General features: G+C 32.0%; 1 protein-coding gene across 1 annotated transcript in view; it reads left to right on the top strand.

The window, feature by feature from the left end:
• Positions 1-22,357, top strand: part of COL11A1 (collagen type XI alpha 1 chain) — a 195,933-nt gene extending 173,576 nt beyond the window's left edge. Inside the window, exons 56-68 of the mRNA XM_024751257.1 lie at positions 2,253-2,306; positions 2,444-2,551; positions 3,024-3,077; positions 9,540-9,593; positions 10,486-10,593; positions 11,086-11,139; positions 11,244-11,279; positions 11,374-11,427; positions 12,935-13,184; positions 16,089-16,201; positions 17,642-17,710; positions 20,120-20,353; positions 21,625-22,357. Of these exons, the coding sequence (XP_024607025.1) occupies positions 2,253-2,306; positions 2,444-2,551; positions 3,024-3,077; positions 9,540-9,593; positions 10,486-10,593; positions 11,086-11,139; positions 11,244-11,279; positions 11,374-11,427; positions 12,935-13,184; positions 16,089-16,201; positions 17,642-17,710; positions 20,120-20,353; positions 21,625-21,771 (1,335 nt within the window). The 3' untranslated portion in view covers positions 21,772-22,357. The remainder of the gene's footprint in view (positions 1-2,252; positions 2,307-2,443; positions 2,552-3,023; positions 3,078-9,539; positions 9,594-10,485; positions 10,594-11,085; positions 11,140-11,243; positions 11,280-11,373; positions 11,428-12,934; positions 13,185-16,088; positions 16,202-17,641; positions 17,711-20,119; positions 20,354-21,624) is intronic.
• The last annotated feature ends 213 nt before the right edge of the window (positions 22,358-22,570 follow it).

Raw genomic sequence — 22,570 nt, 5'->3', positions numbered from 1 at the left:
CCTGTCTCTCCTTATTTTCACCAATTAACACTGTTTCTGCTACTCTCCCCAAATTCCAACCTCAATCTCAGTTGATGATTTTGAGCACAATTCATAACAAAAATTGAAGTAAACAAGTGGAAAACAAGAGAGTCTAGGGAAAAATGAAATACAATTTCCTAGAGATCATTAAGTTTCTTTTTTAAACTTTCTATACTTATGTCTGAACTTGTGTAGAAATTTTCAGCACAGTTAAGATTCAGATTGAATCTTAATGTTTGTTAAGTAATAATAAAAATCAATTAAGTAGTGAAATTAAATAAATATTTTATAATACAATTATAAATTTTTTATGTCTTAGAATGAATTTATTATATATATTGTGTAGCCCACCACAGTAAGAGGCCAAAAGCACTCTTATTGTATTGGACTATCAAACAAAGTGCCCTGCTTGTGTTGATCTGAGACGCCATAAGTGAAAATATCAATGACCTAGTATAATGAGTAGGAACAAAATTTAGACACAGTGGGAATTATAGCATATTTCTAGCTTGAAAAATAGTTGTTTTCTTTGATACCTTGAATATTATATGTTATGTAATGTAAATGATTCCTTTCTACATGTTTATTACAAAGATTAGAAATGTCAAGTTTTATATTTCACAAATGACTAAGAGAATGTAAGAAGGAAATTTGAATGTCAGATTTCAAGATCTGACTATATATTACGGGATCGTTTAGCTGACTTTCAATTTTCTAGTTAAAACAAGTAGTTTCATACATGGAGTTCATATTTTTCAGGTGTTATAAACAGGATGTGTGGAAAAAAGTAAGTTGTTGACATGGTGTCTATAAATGTATTTTGAAAGTCAGTTTTGTTTGACCTGACTCTTAGGTTGCCAACATGGTGAAAAGTATTGGTAAAATAATAGAATTTATATAGAATAACAATATCTAATAATTTTAGTAACAATAATAAAATAACTAACATTTGTAGTGTTCTTTATGTCTCAGGTACTTTTATACAACATTTACATTTACCAACTCATTGAATTCTCATGATGATGCTGGGAGATAGCTACTGTTATAATCCACATTTTGCAGAGAAGTAAACTGAATCACTCACAGGGTGTGTAACTTGCCAAAGATCACAAAGCTTGTTGATGGCAGAGCCAGGATTTGAATCCAGGAAGTCTGAATCCTGGCTTTAGGCTCTTAAGCTTCAGATTCCATTCCTGTATTTGATACTGATCTACTGGAAGTTCACGAAATATTTTTTCATGTGTTACATTATTTAAATTTAACAACAATTCTATAGCAAGAGAATTCTTATTAATAACATTTTATGGATGAAAGAACTGAAGTTCAAAAATACTAATAATTGATTAATTATTTATTAATCATTAATTATTTATTTAGCTAAATTATTTAGCGAAATTACTTATTATTTATTTAGCTAAAACTAAAGAGAAATAGGGAGACAGATACCTCACAAAGATGGGGAAAAATATATATATATACAAAGAGCAGTATTATGAAAAGCTTTAAATATATATAATTTATATATAATAATTAGCATTTCTCCATAGCAATTCATGCAGATATACAAAAGTTATGCAAATACCAGAATATCTTAAGTTTTTGAATGACATATGGAGTGTGAAGATTTTTTCCTGCTTTTTCTCTAATACTAGGTTTTAAAAAGTCATACGATTTTTTATACCACTTAATTATGTGAATTACATAGTTCCAGAGAATGAAAATATAATATCTGTTGACCAACAAGATTTAAAATTTTGTATTTTTCCAGTTTGAACATGATCTTATGAAAATGTATAATATATGGATCTTCTAAGATTAAGAAAGGAGCCAATCTTAAAAACACATATAATGATGGAAGTGAAATCTGAAACCTTCAATTACTTCCTAATTATACAACAAAATAAATGATATCTGAGTATTTAACACACTAAGGGTGACTAAATCATCAGCATTTCTTTAACATTTTTATCTTTATTGTTTCCTTACATTGATATGATGTGATTCTCTGTATTCTGCTCAATCTGTGCTTCATTTGTTTTTAATATTCTAACTAAAATTTGTACATAAAAAGAGTTTTGAGTTTTCTCAGTGTTTTAAACTAAATTGTATAGAAATTCACAATTTATTAGACTCTGTTACAAATTAAACTGGGGTATTTGTAAATAAGTCTTCAGTTGCATTACTTTTATATGTTATATATATATATTTTAAATGCAATTTTATGTTTACAGGGTCCTCCTGGAGCTGCAGGTGCAGAAGGAAGACAGGGTGAAAAAGGTGCTAAGGTAAAATATACATAACAGGTATTATGCTTGAAAAACTCAATGTGTACGCTGGACAACATCTATTTCAGTACTTTTAATAAAATAATAAAATGTCTTTTTTCATTATTAATGCATTCACATATTTTATTTTCTAACAGGGAGAAGCAGGAGCTGAAGGTCCTCCAGGAAAAACTGGCCCAGTTGGTCCTCAGGGACCTGCCGGAAAGCCTGGTCCAGAGGGTCTTCGGGGCATCCCTGGCCCTGTGGTGAGCATCTGTGCTGAAAGATGTCATTTTGAAAATAATGTCTTATTTCTAAGAAAAATTATGAATGAAAATATTTATGTCAGCATTATTTTATAAATTGTGTGCAGTAAATATTATGTAATAAAGTCAGAGACCCTTAGAATATTTAAGTATGTCATTTATTTAATAAGTTCATGGTGAAATTCTAACTTCTAAAGGTAGAATAGAAAACTAAACCCTAAGATCTCAAAGACGTATAATTTTTATACACGCATCCATCCATCCATGTGTATGTATGTATGTGCATGTAGACACATATACAGAAAGTAAAAAGACTCCAAAATTGCTTACAATATTTGTAGATGTCCTCCATGTGATGGAATTCATAGGTGATGTTTGCTTTCTTTCTTTTTCGTATTACCAAAATTAAAATAAAGAAAAAAATGTCTGCTTTTGTTAATTAAAAAAATCAATCATGTTTCTTCTTCCTTAGGGAGAACAAGGTCTCCCTGGAGCTGCAGGCCAAGATGGGCCACCTGGTCCTATGGTGAGTAGCACCTTTTTCTGCTGTTTAGAATTCCAGAAATGAAATTATTTATAAGCTAGAATTCCTGAAATTTTGTCTTATAAATTGGTTTATATTCTGTACAGTATTCAAGGAAGCGTATTATTCAGACCTAAAAAGAGAAAAGTAATCCTAACTGATAAGTTATTTGGAAAATATGCCCTTGATCAGAAGATCTTTCCTTTCTTATGTCCAATGGATGAAAAAAAAATTTCCATTCTGAATAAAATGCCACTAATGGCCCAGACAGTTCTTTTCCAAATGTGGACAGTTCCCCCAAATGCATGCAATTACACTTAGTTTCCTGGCACTTCATTTAAAAGAATAACATTGGCACAGGCATACAGTGATTCTTTCACCAAATAAATTTGAGTCATATGGGCTGAAAGATAAAGCATTTACCCCCGTGAATGAAGAGAGGTATAATTGTTACAACACCAAAGCTTGGTTACTCTCATAAACTGTGTATGCAAACAACACACTTGAGCAATGCAATAAAGCATTTAGTTGACCAGCATATGGCTCATAGATAGAGTTTATTATAGGAGCCAAGGCTATTCTTGCTACAAAATTTGGGCAGAAAGTGAGAATCAAAGTCTTGCCTTTAAAATTATTGCTTACTAAGTAACAGATTCTATTTCATGGTGGAGATATTTGAACTTCATTGTCCAAAATAGTAATATGTAAAGGGATTAATTAAAACAAGAACCAATACATATAGCACTATTCAAGTGTAATATTTATCGGTTTAAATAGTCAGATTTGTCCATACAGAAATTTAAATTTTACAAAATTGCCTCTTTTTATGAGTATATCAACTACCTCAGAGGTATGTATGTGCTCAGAAAGCCATCGAAACTAGGATTTGCAATCTTAATCATTCAGGAGAACTTGACCAATTCTTTTAGGAAAAATGTCACAAAAATTTCCTCTAACATTCCAGATATTTCATAAGTGTTACAGAGATTATTTTTTTAACTTGCACTGAAAAGTTAAAGATCACTTATTTTAATAAGTGGATAAAAGTTATCAAATTTTGAGGAGATTACCAAATCTGCACATTTCCCCATTGACATAGGAACAGGGACTTGACAAAAGTAGGATCATCGGTTCCATGTCTGCATCACTATTTAGGGAATATTCTTCTTAGATATGTTAAATTCCTAACTGTACAAAGTCATAGCCTAGGGAAAAAAAATACTTCACCTTACTATCACCCTAAAATTTGCCAAAGATTTTTTTTCTTGTTATTACATATTTTTCCAATAAGTATTCTGACCTTTCTCCAGATGAAATAAAAAGAAAGCATTAAGCTGGAGACTTCCTTCAGCTAATATTAAAAATAAAACCATCAGACATACCACCTGATTCTGGTTTGCAAAAGTTTATATTTCTGAATCTTAGGTAGATGTGGGTTTACAGAGCAAAGAGCTAAATAAACAACTCACATCCTTTTCCACAGTGAAATGGAAAGCATCAGAATTGAGCAACATGGGTGCCATTTCTTTCTCTGGCTGCTTGTTTTATCAGAGAGTACTTACAATGCAAATCTATTGTAGCTTTTTCATACTATCAAATAGTTTGATTGTGCTGTCTAATTTTAATGAAAATGCTGCTTGGTCTACAGGAGATGAGGTTTGGTGGAGAAATCATCTTCAGGATGCATTTATGGCAATTTAGTGAACTTTTCAGCTCAGCTAAGAAATACTGGTACTTATTTTAGTAGGCAATTTTGTATTAGAGTGAGAAGTAGCATATCGTGATTACTGGTTAAGGTCATCACCTCTCAACCCAAGAACCCTGGTTTCAAAAATGAGCACTACTACCTGCTTGCTGAATAAGTTTTAAGTAAGTTATTCAATTTTTTTAAGCCTTAGGTTTCTCATCTGTAAAATGAGAATTTGAATAGCATCGATCTTATAGAATATTATGAAGTTAAAATGAATTAAATGGGGATATTAATATCTTTTACCCCATGGGGTTCATATGTTAATTAGATGAGCTATGTCTAAAAAACAAAACAAACAAACAAAAGAACAACTTAGACCATTTGCTATATAAGTAACAGTTTAACAACTTTATATTAACATTTGGATTAGAAATTCTTTGGGCTAGAGTGAAACAAACACCGGTTAAAACTCTAAAGGTGATATTTGGTGTCTGACCACTCTATATGATCAACTCTGCTAGAGTTTAGATATGGTACAATATTTACTTTTTACTTCAAAATTTAGATATTTCTCATGGCAAAAATTAAACTTCTACATATGCATGAATTTTATATACAGATAAATATTCAGAATCATATGGAACTGAGAATAAAACAGTACGTGTGAAATCTAAAAGAAAGCTAAGGACAATGATGAGATTGTATAAAGAATTTTATTTGAGGATTTTTAAAGTTGAACTGCTGGGGTGTTTTTTTTTTTAGGAAATAGCAAAAATCAGATGGGAATAAAATTGAGTGTTTTAAAGAGAACGGTAATGGTTGCTACATTCTCTCCTCTGCTGCATAGTCAAAATAAGCATGATTTAATCATTTAAAATTAATTTTTATTTTATTTTTTGAAGACACAATTAGCATCTATTTTAGTTTTAAGCTTTTATTTTGTTTTGTTTCATAATCTTTCATTTTAAGAACCTATTTGTTCCAATGTAGCTGAAAAATTGTTCAGTATTTATCTTCAGACAATTTTACCTTACTATTATCATACATTAATTCTTTTCACATACTGATAAGTAAAATATCTGATAACATTATTTGTTAAACCATAAGTGTGTGAATAAATGGTAGGATGGGTTACTGAATTATATTTTGATTTTTTAAATGCTACATTTAACTTATCTGTAAAAAGATTTGAGATGTGTAGCATTCCATAATGATTAAGCAGGTTTAAACTACAAACATTTGTCTTTCACCAAATTAAACGTTATTTTACAATACTACATTCTAAATAAACAGTAGGATCTGCATTTTCTTTAAACGTCAATGCATTAGAATTTTGAGATGCATTGCAAAGCAAATATTCTGTACAGCATAATACAGCAGGGGAACATATTTGATTGTGTATTCTAGACACTTATGAATGTATCATCCCTGTTTTCCTTTTCACTTTATTACTTATGAATTATGTATTTCCGTAGGGTTTTTCAATTTACAATATCCTAAGAGGAAATAGAAAATATGTATACCTGAAATAATATTTTTATATGCAGAGTTGATATTTTTGATATGGTCCAGGTTCAGAGGGTTATTTATAACTGCTGTCAACATCATAGCTTTACCAATTTCTATTTCTAACTGATGAAAATGATAATAAACTGATTTCACTTGGCTAATGCCTCCTTAGATATAGTTCACAATTTTATGAGATTATTAGCTTAGAGGAATTAACACTCTTTTCCTTTAACTCCTTCCTGAATAATATTTATAGAAATTATTTTAAATGCATTACAAACACAAAAAATGTCTAGTATGTTTCCCATTACCCCCGAGCAATTAGAATCCACATTATTTCTTCTTTTTTGCCATTTTAGCTTTTACTATTAGAATGTGATGCAAATAACAATAATTTACATTACACTTCACTATATGCAGTACTTTTGTAAGCCTGGTTTTTCTTCCATTATCACGATTCTCTGACACAGTTATTATTAGAACACCTTTATAAATAAAGCTCTGAGATAAAAAGGAACAGATCCAAGATTACCCAACTAATGAGTGATAGACCTGAGACGCTGAATGAAACAATATTTGGAATATTGATGCCCAGCAAATGACATTCCTATTAGTTCTCCCACTTAACAGCAAAATTTCTGTAAAGTGTATCACATACCAGAAAGAGTTTGAATGTAAAATAAGAAGTAAGGAAAGAAAAAAAATCTGCCCTCTTTAATAGTTTTGTGTTTTCAATCTAAAGAATGTATTTACTTTTAACTGACATATGTCAATTTTAACCAATATTTTTAAATGGTTTTTGCTACTGGTACAGGTATATGGTTCTTTCATGCAATTACATATTTATTAGAACTATCTGTTCATGCTTTTTTATGCCCACTTGTTCTAACATATAGAATGTTTGGCATCTATCCTGATGGTCACATGACCTCAAGGAATTATTTTATTATTTCTATTACTCATTTATATTATTCCTTTAAAATTGTGCTATCAGACAGCATTATTTTCCTAACCAATAATTCACCAAACCTTTCTGATGAGATGAGAAAAAGTAGGTGAAAAATATACTTACTTAATTTTAAAATTATTAAACAAATAATACTAAATAGGTAATGTTTTTATTTTAAAATAAATGACATCCTTTATGCTGTTCTGATTTTCATATTGATTTAACAGATATGGGACTTAATGCCACAGAGCCATGTTTCTCAGACCTTAATGAGTAACAAACCTGTGAAACAGATTTCTGATCTGTAACTCCAGAATTTCAGATTCAGTTAGTCTGGATGATGCCTATGAATTTGCTTTGCTAATATGTTCACAAATGATGCTAAGGCTGCTGGTCTGAGGATCAAACTTTGAGATCATCCACTCTGATATAGTGTTAGCAAATGAGATGAAAGTCCAGTGTTAAAACCTAGCCTTAGAATGTTCCTGAAAGTAAATTTGGTAATTTCTTTGTAGTCTCCTTTTTGTCTACAAGAGATTTAACAAAGTGACAGGATTGTTTATATTTATACAAAAGAGAATCTAAACTGAATTGATATAAACTTATATCTGAGGATTAATAATTTTCTTCTTACTAGAATATTATTAGGCACATTTACATTTAAATTGCACATAATTTCTACAAAAATAATTTATCTATTGTTAATAGAATGATGTAGGGAAATTGTTCACTTTTATATCAATACTTATAGAATTTCAAATTCATTCATGAATTAAAACAAATATAAATATTTCTGGTAACAGTCCAAAATACTATTGATACACAGGACTAACTTATACTAACACTATTCTTACCTTCCTCTGATATTAAGGACTTCAGTTTGAGGAGTAGACTTGAGAAACTAAGGAATGGAAAGCGCTCATCTACACAATCTCACAGTAGCCCCTTGAGACAGGAATTATAATCCTTTGTTTACAGATGAGAGAACTGAAGTTCTCTTTGGTTAGCTAATTTAAATTGCTGATAAGAGAAGCAGGCTTCTACCCCAATCTATTGTATTCTGAACCCATACTTTTAAAATTACATCATGCTTCTTGGATTAATCCATGGCTTTTAATATATTAAATTCACAAAAATGATGGACTGAGACTCAATATGCTCTTTCACACTGAAGACTCAAAAGTGTCTAGGTAGAGGGGGAAAAAATTACTTGTGGTAGCCTTGTGGAACATACTATAGTAAAGACTAATCATATAGCTTGGTAAAAATTAAAACAATTTGATTACTAAGTGCCATGTTAAAATCATTATTAAAATTATAATTCAAATAGTTCAATTCAGTCTATATAATTCAAACTCATAGAGAAAACTCATATTTTGTCTTTGTTTCTTGATGCGGTACTTGTTGTAGGCAGTAGTGACTCATGTGTGGTGGTATTATCTGGGCCCTGTTTTCATCAGTCACAATCTTATAAACCATCTGTCAGTTACATTTTTTCTGACTGAATCTGTTGCCTGCATAGCAACTTGTTGTAATTTCAGAATAAGGATCTTATTTTGTGTTGCCTTCAATTTGGAGTACACTAGTTTTTATATTTAGAAGTCTGTTTAAAAGTCATCATTATGAATATTTTCATGAGTAGGGACCAAGACTAAGAGTTAGTTGCTAAAATCATGCCATAATTTTCATTAAAATATAATTTAGCCTAAATGGATAAATGCCTTATCCTTGGAATATAAAAAGGATTAAATAATTAAAATACAGGTCCAATAATATGAGAAAAGTAAATTATCTTATCTTTACATTTACAAATCATTTAGTTAAGAGATTCAATTCAGAAATTACAGCTAAAAATAGTATCTTGGGAGTTTATTTAGGAAAAATGATTAACAATGGTCAGTTGACGGTCAAAAGTTTATTGAGCTTTTTTCCTTTAAATTTTACTGGAAATATTGTAACCTTTGAATGTGTTTAACAGAGAAATATTCAATTAAATGAATGTATAACTTGGAAACCTCTTCTTCTAAAATTAGTGTAATTAAAAATGCATCTTTTCTTTCAACTGAAAAACCATATAAATCATGCCCTATTTCTAACTTCATATTTATTTAATCAAACTTATCAATATTATGTTTTATTATTATGGTTAACTATCAAACTGTAGAGTTTTAAACACATAAAATTATTTAGAATCCTGAAAAATAAACAGTGGTCATTATTAATTTTGAACCCTATCATATTATCGAAACCAACTTGCCCAGTGGATAATAATATGATTCTCTAATTTGTAACTACTCTATGTATGTTTATTATTTAGGGACCTCCTGGCTTACCTGGTCTCAAAGGTGACCCTGGCTCCAAGGGTGAGAAGGTGAGAATAAAAGAATGTGTTATTACAATGTTGATTTCTTAATAGCAGAGACAATAATGTTGCAGACTAATATCACTCAAAAGGAAATTTCAAGGAATACATTTATCATCCTAACCAAGGAAAAAGTTATCAGTCCTTAGCTTCCAAGATGAATTTAGAAAAGAGAAAATATACAAAGTAATAGTGAAAAATGTACCAGAATTCAGTGTTATATTTCTCAATGTTCCTTTGTAGGAACCATATGGAGAAAGCATATGGTTATACTAAAATAACTATTCAGAAAATAAACAGATAGAATAAAAAAAGGTCATTTTTTATGTTTTTAAACATGAAAATAAAAAGTTTAAACTAGACTATCTTTCAGATGATTTGAAAGATATGTATGCTCTGTTGCACCAAATAATTAAAGAAAATAAAACATTTTTAGAATGGCATTAATATTTTTAAAACTACTTTTAAATCTTTAAATGTGCTGCAAAATGCTGCAAAATTTGTGAAGGATAGAAATAATTTCATATAAAATAAGATGCTTTTTAAAATAATGAATTTTCAGTTGTTTGTTTCACCAATATTATATGTAGTCATTATTAATCTTTTAGTTGAAGGAATTCCCTTTAAGTAAATGTAACACTGAAGGGGATATTTTTAGAAAAAATTTTTTCAATAATATTCCCAACCCTTAATAAAGGTCTCACTTAATGTAATCAGTAAATGATCCTGTTAGGTGAGGGGAAAGAGGTTCTAAATCCTATATTTCATTCAGAAAGGGTTAAAGTTTTTATCTAATTTTTTACTCTTATGTTTCATAAATTTAACATGCAATTATTTTATGACTATAATTTAATATATGTTTGTAATTTATATGCTGTTAAAATTTCTTTGCCTTTCAAAGGGACATCCTGGTTTAATTGGCCTGATTGGTCCTCCAGGAGAACAAGGTGAAAAGGGTGACAGAGGACTGCCTGGGACTCAAGGCTCTCCAGGAGTAAAAGGGGATGGAGTGAGTAAAGATATAAATTATTTTCCTACTCCTTTCCAATCATACACTCACACACCTGCAGACATTCCTTTAAACATGACCTAGGAAGTAATTTAGAGCATCTTAATCTCCTTAAGTCAATGGTGTTTTCAAAAAGAAATTTATTTAACCTTAGAGTTAATAAATAAAAATATGACTTAAGTTAGAAACCATAAAAATTATAGTTCAATATTTAATTACACAAACATTTATTGAATCCCCAACACATACAAATCATTATTCTGAAGGCTGCAGGAATGTAAAGACATATGCGTAGAGAGGGAGACATTGCAGCAAAATGGACAAAAATACAGCTCATCTTGCAAAAGTTATTTCTTAGATTCACGATGGAAAATTTTAGGCCATTCTTATGTATTTTTTCATTGTCTAAATTTTGCAATGTGTGTTGTTATGCAACATATGAAAATGGAATCGCTGAGAAAAACTCTTTAATTTGGATGATTCTCTCTGTAGGGTATTCCAGGCCCTGCTGGTCCCATAGGTCCACCTGGTCCTCCAGGCTTACCAGTAAGTACAAAACAAAAGAATTTTATAAAGTAAACTTATAAATATACCAAAGAGACGCTCATTATCCAGATTTTTATGTGTACTTTTGCCTTTGCATTTTCCAGGGTCCTCAAGGTTCAAAGGGTACCAAAGGCTCTACTGTAAGTACCTTTCTCTTTGGCATCTAAATTTTTCAGTGACACCTACTCAAATGCTTTGTTCTCTATTTATGTTGTTCCTTATTCTTTCTAACAGGGACCTGCTGGACAGAAGGGTGACAGTGGTCTTCCAGGGCCTCCTGGGCCTCCGGTAAGTGCATGGTAAAAAGCGTGATATTCTGACAGCTAGCATCCTGAGACTGCCAGTGATTTCTCTGAATTTAGAAGAAGGATTAAAAAGCATATTCTGTCAAAGTGCTGATTTTCTAGGAAATAGCAACTACCTTAAGTACTCAGGTCTACATGCCAACACTTGTCTTTTAATTGGCTTCACTCTTTGAATGTAAAGATACCTTAACTATTGTAATAATCTTGCCTTTATTAGTTTTTCAAGAAAATCATATATTTTTCATGTCACATTTTCATGAAAGCAACTGGTTGTATGCCACAAAGATACATTAATACCTGACTAGGAATAAAAACAAAAGTTCAGATGCTTGACATTTTTTTCCTACTGCATATAATGATAATAATAAAAGCAATGATAATAGTTACTACTTTTTTTAGCACTGACATTTTCCAGGCTTCACACAAGCCTGTTAGATCCATGTGAAAAAATTTGAGGCTTCCTTCTTGAACTTGTTTCCAAGTTATATGTGTATTAGTTTGCTAGGATGGCAATAACAAAGTACCACATGGCTCAAATAATAGAAATGTATTATCTAATAGTTCTAGAAGCCAGAAGTCTTAGATCAAAGTGTCAGCTACATTGGTTTCTTCTGAGGGGTGTGGGGTAAACATCTGTTTGAGACTTCTCTCCTTGGCTTGTAGATGGCTCTCTTCTCCTTGTGTCTCCACACATGGTCTTCTGTCTATGTGTATCTCTGTGCCCAGATTTTTTTATTTTAGAAGGATACCTGTCATATTGGAAGAGGACCCACCCTTATGCCCTCATTTCACTTTATTAATTATATCTACACCCACCTCATTTCTAAATAAGGTCTTCCTCTGAGTTACTGCAGCTTAGGACTTCCACATATGGATTTTTATGGGACACAGTTCAATCCATAACAATACAGATTAACTATTTGGTGTAGTTCTACTCTTACACATATATAAATTCAAGTCTGATTGCACTTCCTTTAATTTTATTTATAAAGTTATAGATGTTTGGAACCAGCTAATGTGTATTTTTAAACATGATATGAATTATTTTCAAGCACGATAGACAACTCATTATATAGCACAAGAACTTTAAATTATTGTTTTAAGCTTCAGAGATTAAAATCTAGTTGCAGAGATAGGACATGTAAATAAGGACTAATTAATATATAAGAAAGTAATGGATATAACATATGTACACACAAATCTGTGCTATGTTACATGTATATAAAAAGGTCCAGAAATCATCTGAATTTTGTGCCTACCTCAATATCTCCACTAGATTGTTTTTAAAAGAATTCACAAAGTTTATATATAAGGAGATATATGTACATAATACATGTATTTTAGCAATTAGAGAAAACATCGAAACTAGGGAAAACAGTGAAAAGTTAAACAAACTATAAGTTCTTATAACAATAACAACAGTAATAACTAATATCTGCAGAATATTTTACCTTAGGAAACAGTTACATGCACATCCATCTCTTTTACAGGGTCCACCGGGTGAAGTCATACAGCCTTTACCAATCTTGTCACCCAAAAAAACAAGAAGACATACAGAAAGCATCCAATCAGATGCAGGTGATAATATTCTGGATTACACTGATGGAATGGAGGAAATATTTGGTTCCCTCAATTCCTTGAAACAAGACATTGAGCATATGAAGTTTCCAATGGGTACACAGACCAACCCAGCCCGAACTTGCAAAGATCTGCAGCTCAGCCATCCTGACTTCCCAGATGGTATGTTAATAATGCATGACCAAGCAAATGCACTGAGCCTCTAAGTTACCAAGGTGCATTGTCAGCTCATTAATCCTAGTTAAATGTTTAATATAGTCTCTAAATAAAACGAGAGTGAACGATTATTAATTCCAATCTTGTAGACAGAAAAAGTCATTTACACTGTTAAAACAAGGTCTGCTCTGGAAAATCTTTGTCTTGTTAAGCAAGGTTTCATTAAATTATGACAAGTTCATTTTGGATGATTATAGATAACACAAATGTAATTTGCCTTGTAATAACCATCACAGAATGGGTTTGATATGTGTACACATATGTGCATGCTACTATATTTATATCCTATATCCTAACTTACTTTGCATTAATGATTAAATAGCATAACTGAATCTTATGTGACCTATCAGTTTAGCAATGATTTGAACAGAATATTTAAGAATTAGGATAGTTTGAGGCAAAAATTTATTTCACTGATCCATGAATACCAGAACAACTGTGAACAATTTATTTGTAATAATAATCAGGATAATTTTCTATACCTATTATTTGACAAAACTTTTACATACCTATTCTGAGAAGGAAAGAGTTCCAAGTATCCTAAGTTAAGTGACTAACTCACACAATACTAAACTAACGGGGCAGATCTATATCTGATTTTAAATCTCCCACTTTATGTGGAAACACTTTGCCACTCTGTTTACTTGTGGGACTACATTATTTCCCACTATCGATCACATAATGAATGTTGTAACTGAGATCTAAATAACTCAGTATAGATAGAAAAGTTTCACGCAATTCAGGAAGAGACATTTTTTATGACAAAGAATGTCTTAAAATCTCCTATCTTGGGCTTCCCTGGTGATGCAGTGGTTGAGAGTCCGCCTGCCGGTGCAGGGGACAAGGGTTCTTGCCCCGGTCTGGGAAGATCCCACATTTCGCGGAGCAGCTCGGCCTGTGAGCCATGGCCGCTGAGCCTGCGCGTCTGGCTGTGCTCCGCAACAGGAGAGGCCACAACAGTGAGAGGCCCACGTACCGGGGAAAAAAAAGAAAAGAAAAAGAAAAAATCTCCTATCTTAAGCACGGTCCGTTAAAAGGAAAACACAGTTAATTATTAAGGGTGCTTTACAAACTGCTATCAAATGTATTCAAATTTATAATATATTTATTTGAAAAAGATACATTTAGTTTCACAGTAATTCAGTGAGTTATAGGGAGAATGACCCAAACTTCTGATCTAGCTAATATAGTCATACATATGTGACTGAAAATCAAATGTAAAAGATGACAGCCTGTACTGACAATATAAAACAACATGTGATTAATTAGAACCTGAGCAGTCAAGAAAAAAATTTTGTAAATTTTGGGGATGGAAAGCTCACTATGGACTATAGTTCCCTGTGTTTTCCATATATTAACTAGCTTTATTAATTCTTTAATTAATTAAATTTTAATTAATTACAATTAAATGTTTATTTATTAACTTATTGGTGCCAGGCACTGTTATTCATGCAGAGATTCACAGATAAATATAAAGAATAATGCCCTCGGGCTACTATTGTGTAATGATGCAGACAGGTAAACCATAAATATTTATAATAGCAAATTATGACAGATACAGATTTCCTCTGCTCTCCAAAATTAGAGGGTTCCTATGAAATCTTTTGCAAGCTGAAATGGCATGAAGCCATAAAGGTATCTTAGTAATTAAGTATATGTTATTTGAAAGAATATTTAGTAACAATGTTGACTGAATAAGACAAGATAAAAATAATGCTTACCATATAATTAAAAATTATATATTCTTTAAAACCCTAAGAAATATCAAAGATTAAGAATGGCTATTCCAGTTGGTAAAATCTTTGATGATTTTTATTTTCTTTTATAAATTTTTCCTGTGAATTTCAGTTTGTTCCAGATGTGAACTTATAAGTGGCGCGATCAGAAAAAGTGTAAATTTTTTGTTAAAGAATTTATTTCAAAAAGCAAACTGGCATTAGATTTTCAGGAGTTCCAGTACTAAGCTAAGCACTTGGAGCTTTTAAGTTGTTCAAAGTTCACAATCAGTGGATTGACATAATTCAAATTCATATTTGAAATGAAGTGGCAGCATGAAAAATGGTAAGAGGAAAGCAAAGTAATCATCACATGTATATCAAGTTTGTATCCCAATAATTCTTGTTTAATAAAAGCTCCATTGTCTATTACTTAAGGGATAACATTTTGTCAGCCCACTACTTACCATCTTTACTCACCTAACACCAAATTAATCGTCATGGTCATTCACATGATAAAATTTGTTCTGTACCATTTAGATAATAGAATTAATAGCAAACTGCATTTAAATATATAAAATAGACTTTCTTCTTAGGAGCCCATTCAAAGGGGGAGTGCACTTACTGCATGAAGTTTTTCCTGTAAAGTAATGCAAAATTATGATACTTGAGGCTAAGTGGATACTCTCACCTCCATCATTACAGATAAATAAATCAAGGAAAAATATATTGATTATTATATTCAGATTACCTAAGTAGTAAATAATACATATGGTATTTAGAGTCAGGTGTATCTCATCCTAATGTACTTGCAATTTATTACACATGGATAAGAGAATGTTAATATTTGAGGAGGTGGCATTTAAGCTGAAACCTAAAAGTAATAGGCATGCTAAGATTTAAAAAAAAGGAAGTTCCAGGCAGAGCGTATGGGAGCATTTGGCAAAGACAAAGTGTTGCTCTTTAAGTATTCAAACATGTACCTCAATATGACCAAAAACATAAAAGTGATTCATGTGGAAAAAGATGAATGTATATTCATTTTTCCTTATTTCTCTAATAAAATTTGGTATATAATGTATTCAGTTTTGGGTATAAATGTATTTGTATATGACATATTCTTTCCTACTTGCAGGTGAATATTGGATTGATCCTAACCAAGGTTGCTCAGGAGATTCCTTCAAAGTTTACTGTAATTTCACTTCTGGTGGTGAGACTTGCATTTATCCAGACAGAAAGTCAGAGGGAGTAAGTACCAATCTGTTTTGGTGGTGACTGTTGACAGTTCCTGCCATGTTTTTGCAATATTGAACTAAACAGGAAAATTTTACTGTCATATTTTCATTTATCTGCTTTTCTTACAGGGTAATTAGAGCATTTCATTTGCATAAATATGAGTAAGACACCAAAGTGACAGAGTTGACAAATACTTCTTTTCTTATTTTTTACCCAGATGTATTCTTTATGCACCTGTTTGCTCTCTAAAATTTATGGCTTTCCATGACACAGCACAGCTGATTCTCAGATTTTAGTGCATGCGTAGTATTCTTTCCAATTACCACGTGGTAGAACTCACAGCTGTATATTATGCTCAAAATACACAATTTTATAAAGAATGATTCTTTCACATAAAATAAGAGTGTTCCCTGCACTTTTGTACGTTTTAAATGTTTAGTTTCTTCAAACACATTCCTTGATTTTCACCTAGCAGTATTAATACATGTGAGCTCTATCTTTAAAGCTACAGGCAAATTATTAATATAAGGAAAGATTTTTCACTAGCATAATTACATTCTCCAAACATTTTATAGGTGGGAAATTTTGACGTTATTTGTATTGTTTTAGTAAATCACATTCTTCTTAGGAAGTGGCGTAGGCATGCAGAGGCACGGAAACTCCTTAAGACGAAGTAGCTTTAAGTGTGTAGTCTCTTTAGGAGAGACATTTAGTTTGTAAGTGAAGGATGGGTAGTAGGGGCAGGAGACAAAGCAATTTCTGTTTCCCAACCACACTTTGCATTTGGGGAAGCAGAATAAAGCTCCTCTAACCCACAAAGAAATGTGGGAAAATGGAAATGCTTCCCCTTACAGGATTACTCAAATTCCCTATAGTGAGGCCTATATACCTAGTGAGGCTTATATACCTTTATTTTTGCTGATCTTTGTAAAGCAAAACAATAATTTCAGATCTATAAAAGATTCTAAACATTTTCTCCAGCAGGGAATAATGGGCTTGCTTCCTGCCAATGACTTTTCCATAGCATCCCACCCTGAGTTACTAGCTGGATGCTTCAGGATGCCTCCCTTGGTTGTGAAATACTCAAGGTATCTGCCTTGATGGCAGATGCCAACTGGCACTGTGAGGGTTTCCTTTGCAAGGCGTTACCTAAGAGTTCCATCCATGTCCCCTACAGCCAACCCTTAGTATGCCTTTACCAAGTTATTTCCCACCCCCTTCTTTTTGAGCAATTAAAGAAAACAGGAAAAAAAAATGACTCAGTCTTCACTAAACTGGAATTCACAACATCTATCTCAAGTTTTGCTTTTTACCTTATCTTGTATAATCCAGGATAGACCATTTTAAAAACACTTTAGCATCCTAGTCTTACTGAAAATTACTGATATATACATAAACAATACAGTTCATAATTTTAACCTACTTTCAAATTTTCCTGTTCCTTTGCAACAGGTAAGAATTTCATCATGGCCAAAGGAGAAACCAAGAAGCTGGTTTAGTGAATTTAAGAGAGGAAAACTGGTATGTTATTACCTCAGCATGAAGTGGTTTATTTTGAAGCTCTTACATAATACAAGTTCAAATTATATAATCTCTAGACCCTTACTGTGAACGTCTAAATTATACAAAGCAGGATTCCATGTATTCCCTAGTTTGCTCTATCTAAATCTTAGACCACTTTGTGTTTCTTTGGCTGTTTTTTTGTTTTTTTTAATTTTTATTGGAGTATAGCTGCTTTACAATGTTGTGTCAGTTTCTACTGTACAGCAAAGTGAATCAGCTATACGTATACATATATCCCCTCTTTTTTTGGATTTCCTTCCCATTTGGGTCACCACAGAGCAGTGAGTGGAGTTCCCTATGCTATACAGTAGGTTCTCATAGTTATCTATTGTATACATAGTATCAGTAGTGTATATATGTCAATTCCAATCTCCCAATTCCTCCCACCTCCCTCTTAGACCACTTTGGTATTTTAGAGAGAAGTCTAAAATTTTTGTATCAAAATAAATGGAAATATATTAAATTTACTAAAATATTAAGATCAAAGTATGCATTTCCCTAAGTACCTGAGATAGATATCATAAAAATGGATTATGTTAGAAATATCAGATATAGAAAATATAATGTCTATTTAGTATCTCTGACCCTATTTCACTTCTGCTATACTTGAAAACTAATTTATTCTTTGTTTGCAATTTCAGTAAGAACTTTTGGAATGTGAAATGTTTTTTCTGATAATTACATCTGGAAATAAAGTTAACTGACTGACCTGACCTTTTACGTATTGTAGCACAAGTTTACTTAAATATTTCCATACGATTACCAGTTTGTGATCAATCATTCTATAGAGATTTTAAAATTGGATGCCAAAACTAAATTTGCATTTAAAAGCTGTTTAAAAATATATATGTGTTTAAAATGTTAATTATAATGTATTTAAATGAATGTTTTTCAGTTATTCAGATAATTATTCAATAGCTTAACATTATTTAAAAAAGGTATTATTTTCCATTGATGACTATTTACACAGTTATTATCCTATAAGAACCTACTCATATTAGTGAAGTTCTCCACTTGACGTAACTGTCTAGTTCAGTCTTCCAGTCACATATTAAATATCCATGTTACATTTGTATCTTTGTATGAGATAAAGATACATGCACAGATAGAACTCTGTGTGTGGTTTTATTTTTTGCTGTTTTGTTTTGTTTTCCTTAGAGTGGATTTCCCAGTTGTTGTTGTTTTTTTTTTTTCTCCAACCTCTCAAGGATCCTCATCATCTGAACTGTTAATCAGTAAGAATTAAGTAGAATCAACAAAAAGGAGGAAAGTCACAGATAACTGCCTTTATATTGAGTGAATCTATAATCTGGGCGAATTTCTTAATTTTTTTTAAATATAGGTTTATGTTTCAGCTGATCCCAGATAGTTTATTTATATCCAATAAAACAAATTATGAGTTTGACAAATGAGTTCTTAATAATTTGCAGTTAAGACTGTTTTCCTGCTCTAAATACAAAATAAGTATTTCCTGAACAACAAATATTCACTTGCGTGTCTTGGGCAATATGCTTGGTGCTGGTGATACAATGATGAATATAAGTACATCATCCGAGAACAGACAAACAAGCAGGTCTGTGCTGAAAATTAGAAGACCAAAAACCTCTTTGAAGACTGTGCCGCCAAAATGAAAAATTCAAGAACATGTTGAAAAATTTGTCAAGTAGATACATTAGGAAAATAGGTGAAATCAAACAACATAAAAATAGAACATTTGCATTGCACTGAGATTCCTCAGTTTTCATTTTTACTATATTACCACTCTATTATTTAAAAAGTTACACAAGTAGGGCTTCCCTGGTGGCACAGCGGTTGAGAGTCCACCTGCCGATGCAGGGGACACGGGTTTATGCCCCGGTCTGGGAAGATCCCACATGCCGCGGAGCGGCTGGGCCCGTGAGCCATGGCCGCTGGGCCTGCGCGTCTGGAGCCTGTGCTCCGCAATAGGAGAGGCCACAACAGTGAGAGGCCCGTGTACCGCAAAAACAAACAAACAACAACAACAAAAAAAACAGACAAAAAAAAAGTTACACAAATATAATGATAGATTTCTTGGAAACAAAGGCATTTTTTGTAATACTTACTGACTGATTAGGAAACTGAAGTATATACAGAAGTAAAGTGATTTTTTTCCAAAATAAGTATTGCTGACAGTACCTAAGGTGGGAGTACATCCTGATTTCATAAAGTCCTATATCTGGGTCTTCTAACTCTCAATGCATACTTTCTTTCATTAAGTGAAAATGGGTCTATTGATGCATCCACATGCTTCTGGGATCACAGTTCACTGTTGACAGTGATTTTATTCTTTTACAACAGAAAAGAGTAAAAGAGTCTTTATGTGTCTCTCTATTCTCTTATTCCCAGCTTTCATATTTAGATGTGGAAGGCAATTCCATTAATATGGTGCAAATGACATTCCTGAAACTGCTGACTGCTTCTGCTCGGCAAAATTTCACCTACAGCTGTCATCAGTCAGCAGCCTGGTACGATGTGTCATCAGGAAGCTATGACAAAGCACTTCGGTTCCTGGGATCGAATGATGAGGAGATGTCCTATGACAACAACCCTTACATCAAAGCCTTATATGATGGCTGTGCGGTGAGTATAATCTCTGCTTGCCTTCTTTCACAGAGGTGAGAAGCAGTGTGTAACCATTCCACTTTGGCCCTAAGTCAGATTTCTGTCATGAAGTGGATGTCAATTGTTATTAAGATTTGATGCTTAACACTGACATATTAAAGTACAGTATATTAGAGACCACTAATATTCACACACAAACACACACAGAGACACAGAATCTCTGAAACATACATATAGACACATTTTTAAAAGTCATAACAGAAGGTAGTCTCGGATCGTATGTTATTTTTATGGAATTATTCCTGATATTTGAATACTATTACAGCTAGATACTCCTGAAATGAAAAAAAAGAAAAAAATCAAGAGCCTTATTTCATTTGCCTCCTTAGTTCATGACTCTAACATGACAGATAAAGGAATCATCATTATACTGTTTATACCATAGATAATTCTTACCTCTGTATTTTGCTTATAGGGGCATGCTTATTGGTACTATGTTACAACAATTTGGTCAGTTATTATCATTTTGCTATTTTTATCCTCTGGAACTGTCTTTCTCACACATATGGTAATTTCGTAAGAGCAAATGACCAATAGAGCATCCTAAAAAGCTTATTGTCTTAGCTGATGAGTGAAGAGAAGTCACAATTACAAATAAACAAAGTGAGTAGGTTACACATAGACCAAAGAAGAGACCATAATGCATGTAAAAGGAGAAAGCGTTTAGGATTTCCCAATATAATGTATTGATAATTATTCATAAAATTAATACATAGCAATAGAAATGCTTCAGCTTTAGACTTCTTGCATTATAATTCCTATACTGCGTTCAAATTTTTCTTAGCAAATTTGTCTGTGTGTATATATACATATATATTTATGTGTGTGTATATATACATATAGAATTATTATAATAATGGTAAGGATATATTATTTATGTAAGGGTATGACCCACTACCAATATCAGTTTTCATGTTAAAATGTATTTTTCAGTTTAGTAAGATTCTCTCCAACTGTGCAGTATATTAGAGCGTTATCTTGAGTAATTATGGCTAAGTATTAAATAGGTCAACTTTCAAAACTTAAAACTACATATGACATCAGTGATAACAAGATTACTTGAAGATTGATTACAAGAAGATTGTAATTACTACAAAGATAATGGCAAATTTGTTTTCCACTCTCTTCTTTCTTACCTTCTTATGTCCACTCAGGAGCTTAAGAAAAAATAACATATCTTAAAAATATAAAATGATTGTATAACTTTTTATTTCTGCTTAACTTTACAGTCCAGAAAAGGCTATGAAAAGACTGTGATTGAAATCAATACACCAAAAATTGACCAAGTACCTATCGTTGATGTAATGATCAATGACTTTGGTGATCAGAATCAGAAGTTTGGATTTGAAGTTGGTCCTGTTTGTTTTCTTGGCTAAAATTAGGACAAAGAACATATGAAATCAACAGAAAATATACCTTGGTGCCACCAACCCATTTTATGCCACATGCAAGTTTTGAATAAGAATGGTGTAGAAAATAACTTGCTACGTATATATGTACCAATTAGGAAATATCGATGCCCTTGTGGGAGCAGAATCACATGAAAAAAGCTTTGAAAATCATAAAAGTATAAGATAGTGTGGCTAAGATGGAAACAGACCTTATTCTTGATTCCCGATTTTCATCTCTTCTTTTCCTATTTGGATTTCTTTGGTGCTGTAGAAAAAAAAAAGAGAAAAATATATATTCATAAAAGACATGGTGCTCATTCCCATCCATCAAGGATGTGCTAAAACAGTGTGTTTAATAAATTGTAATTATTTTATGTACAGTTCTATACTGTTATCTATGTGTCCATTTCCAAAACTTGCATGTGTCTCTGAATTCCATCTGACTCTAATTTTATGACAACTGCAGAACTATGATGGCAATAAATGCATGTATCATGAAAAAATAAAGTTGCAATTTCTGATGACTCTAATTCCCTTTCTTTGATGAATAATAAAATGCCTTTGTATATATTGATGTTGAAGAGTTCAATTATTTGATGTCGCCAACAAATTTCTCAGAGGGCAAAACCTGGAAGACTTTTGGAAGCACACTCCGATCAACTCTTCTCTACTGTTCGTAATTTTGCTGAATTTCAGCCAAAAAATCATACATTTTGATGCTTTATTCAATGCTATACCTCAACCTTTTTCTTTTCAGAGTCCAGGATTTCACAGGATACTTGTA

Source organism: Neophocaena asiaeorientalis, unplaced genomic scaffold (assembly GCF_003031525.2).
Source record: "Neophocaena asiaeorientalis asiaeorientalis breed wild unplaced genomic scaffold, Neophocaena_asiaeorientalis_V1.1 scaffold147, whole genome shotgun sequence".
In the NCBI taxonomy this organism is placed as follows: domain Eukaryota; kingdom Metazoa; phylum Chordata; class Mammalia; order Artiodactyla; family Phocoenidae; genus Neophocaena; species Neophocaena asiaeorientalis.
This window is presented reverse-complemented; position numbering and strand designations above follow the sequence as displayed.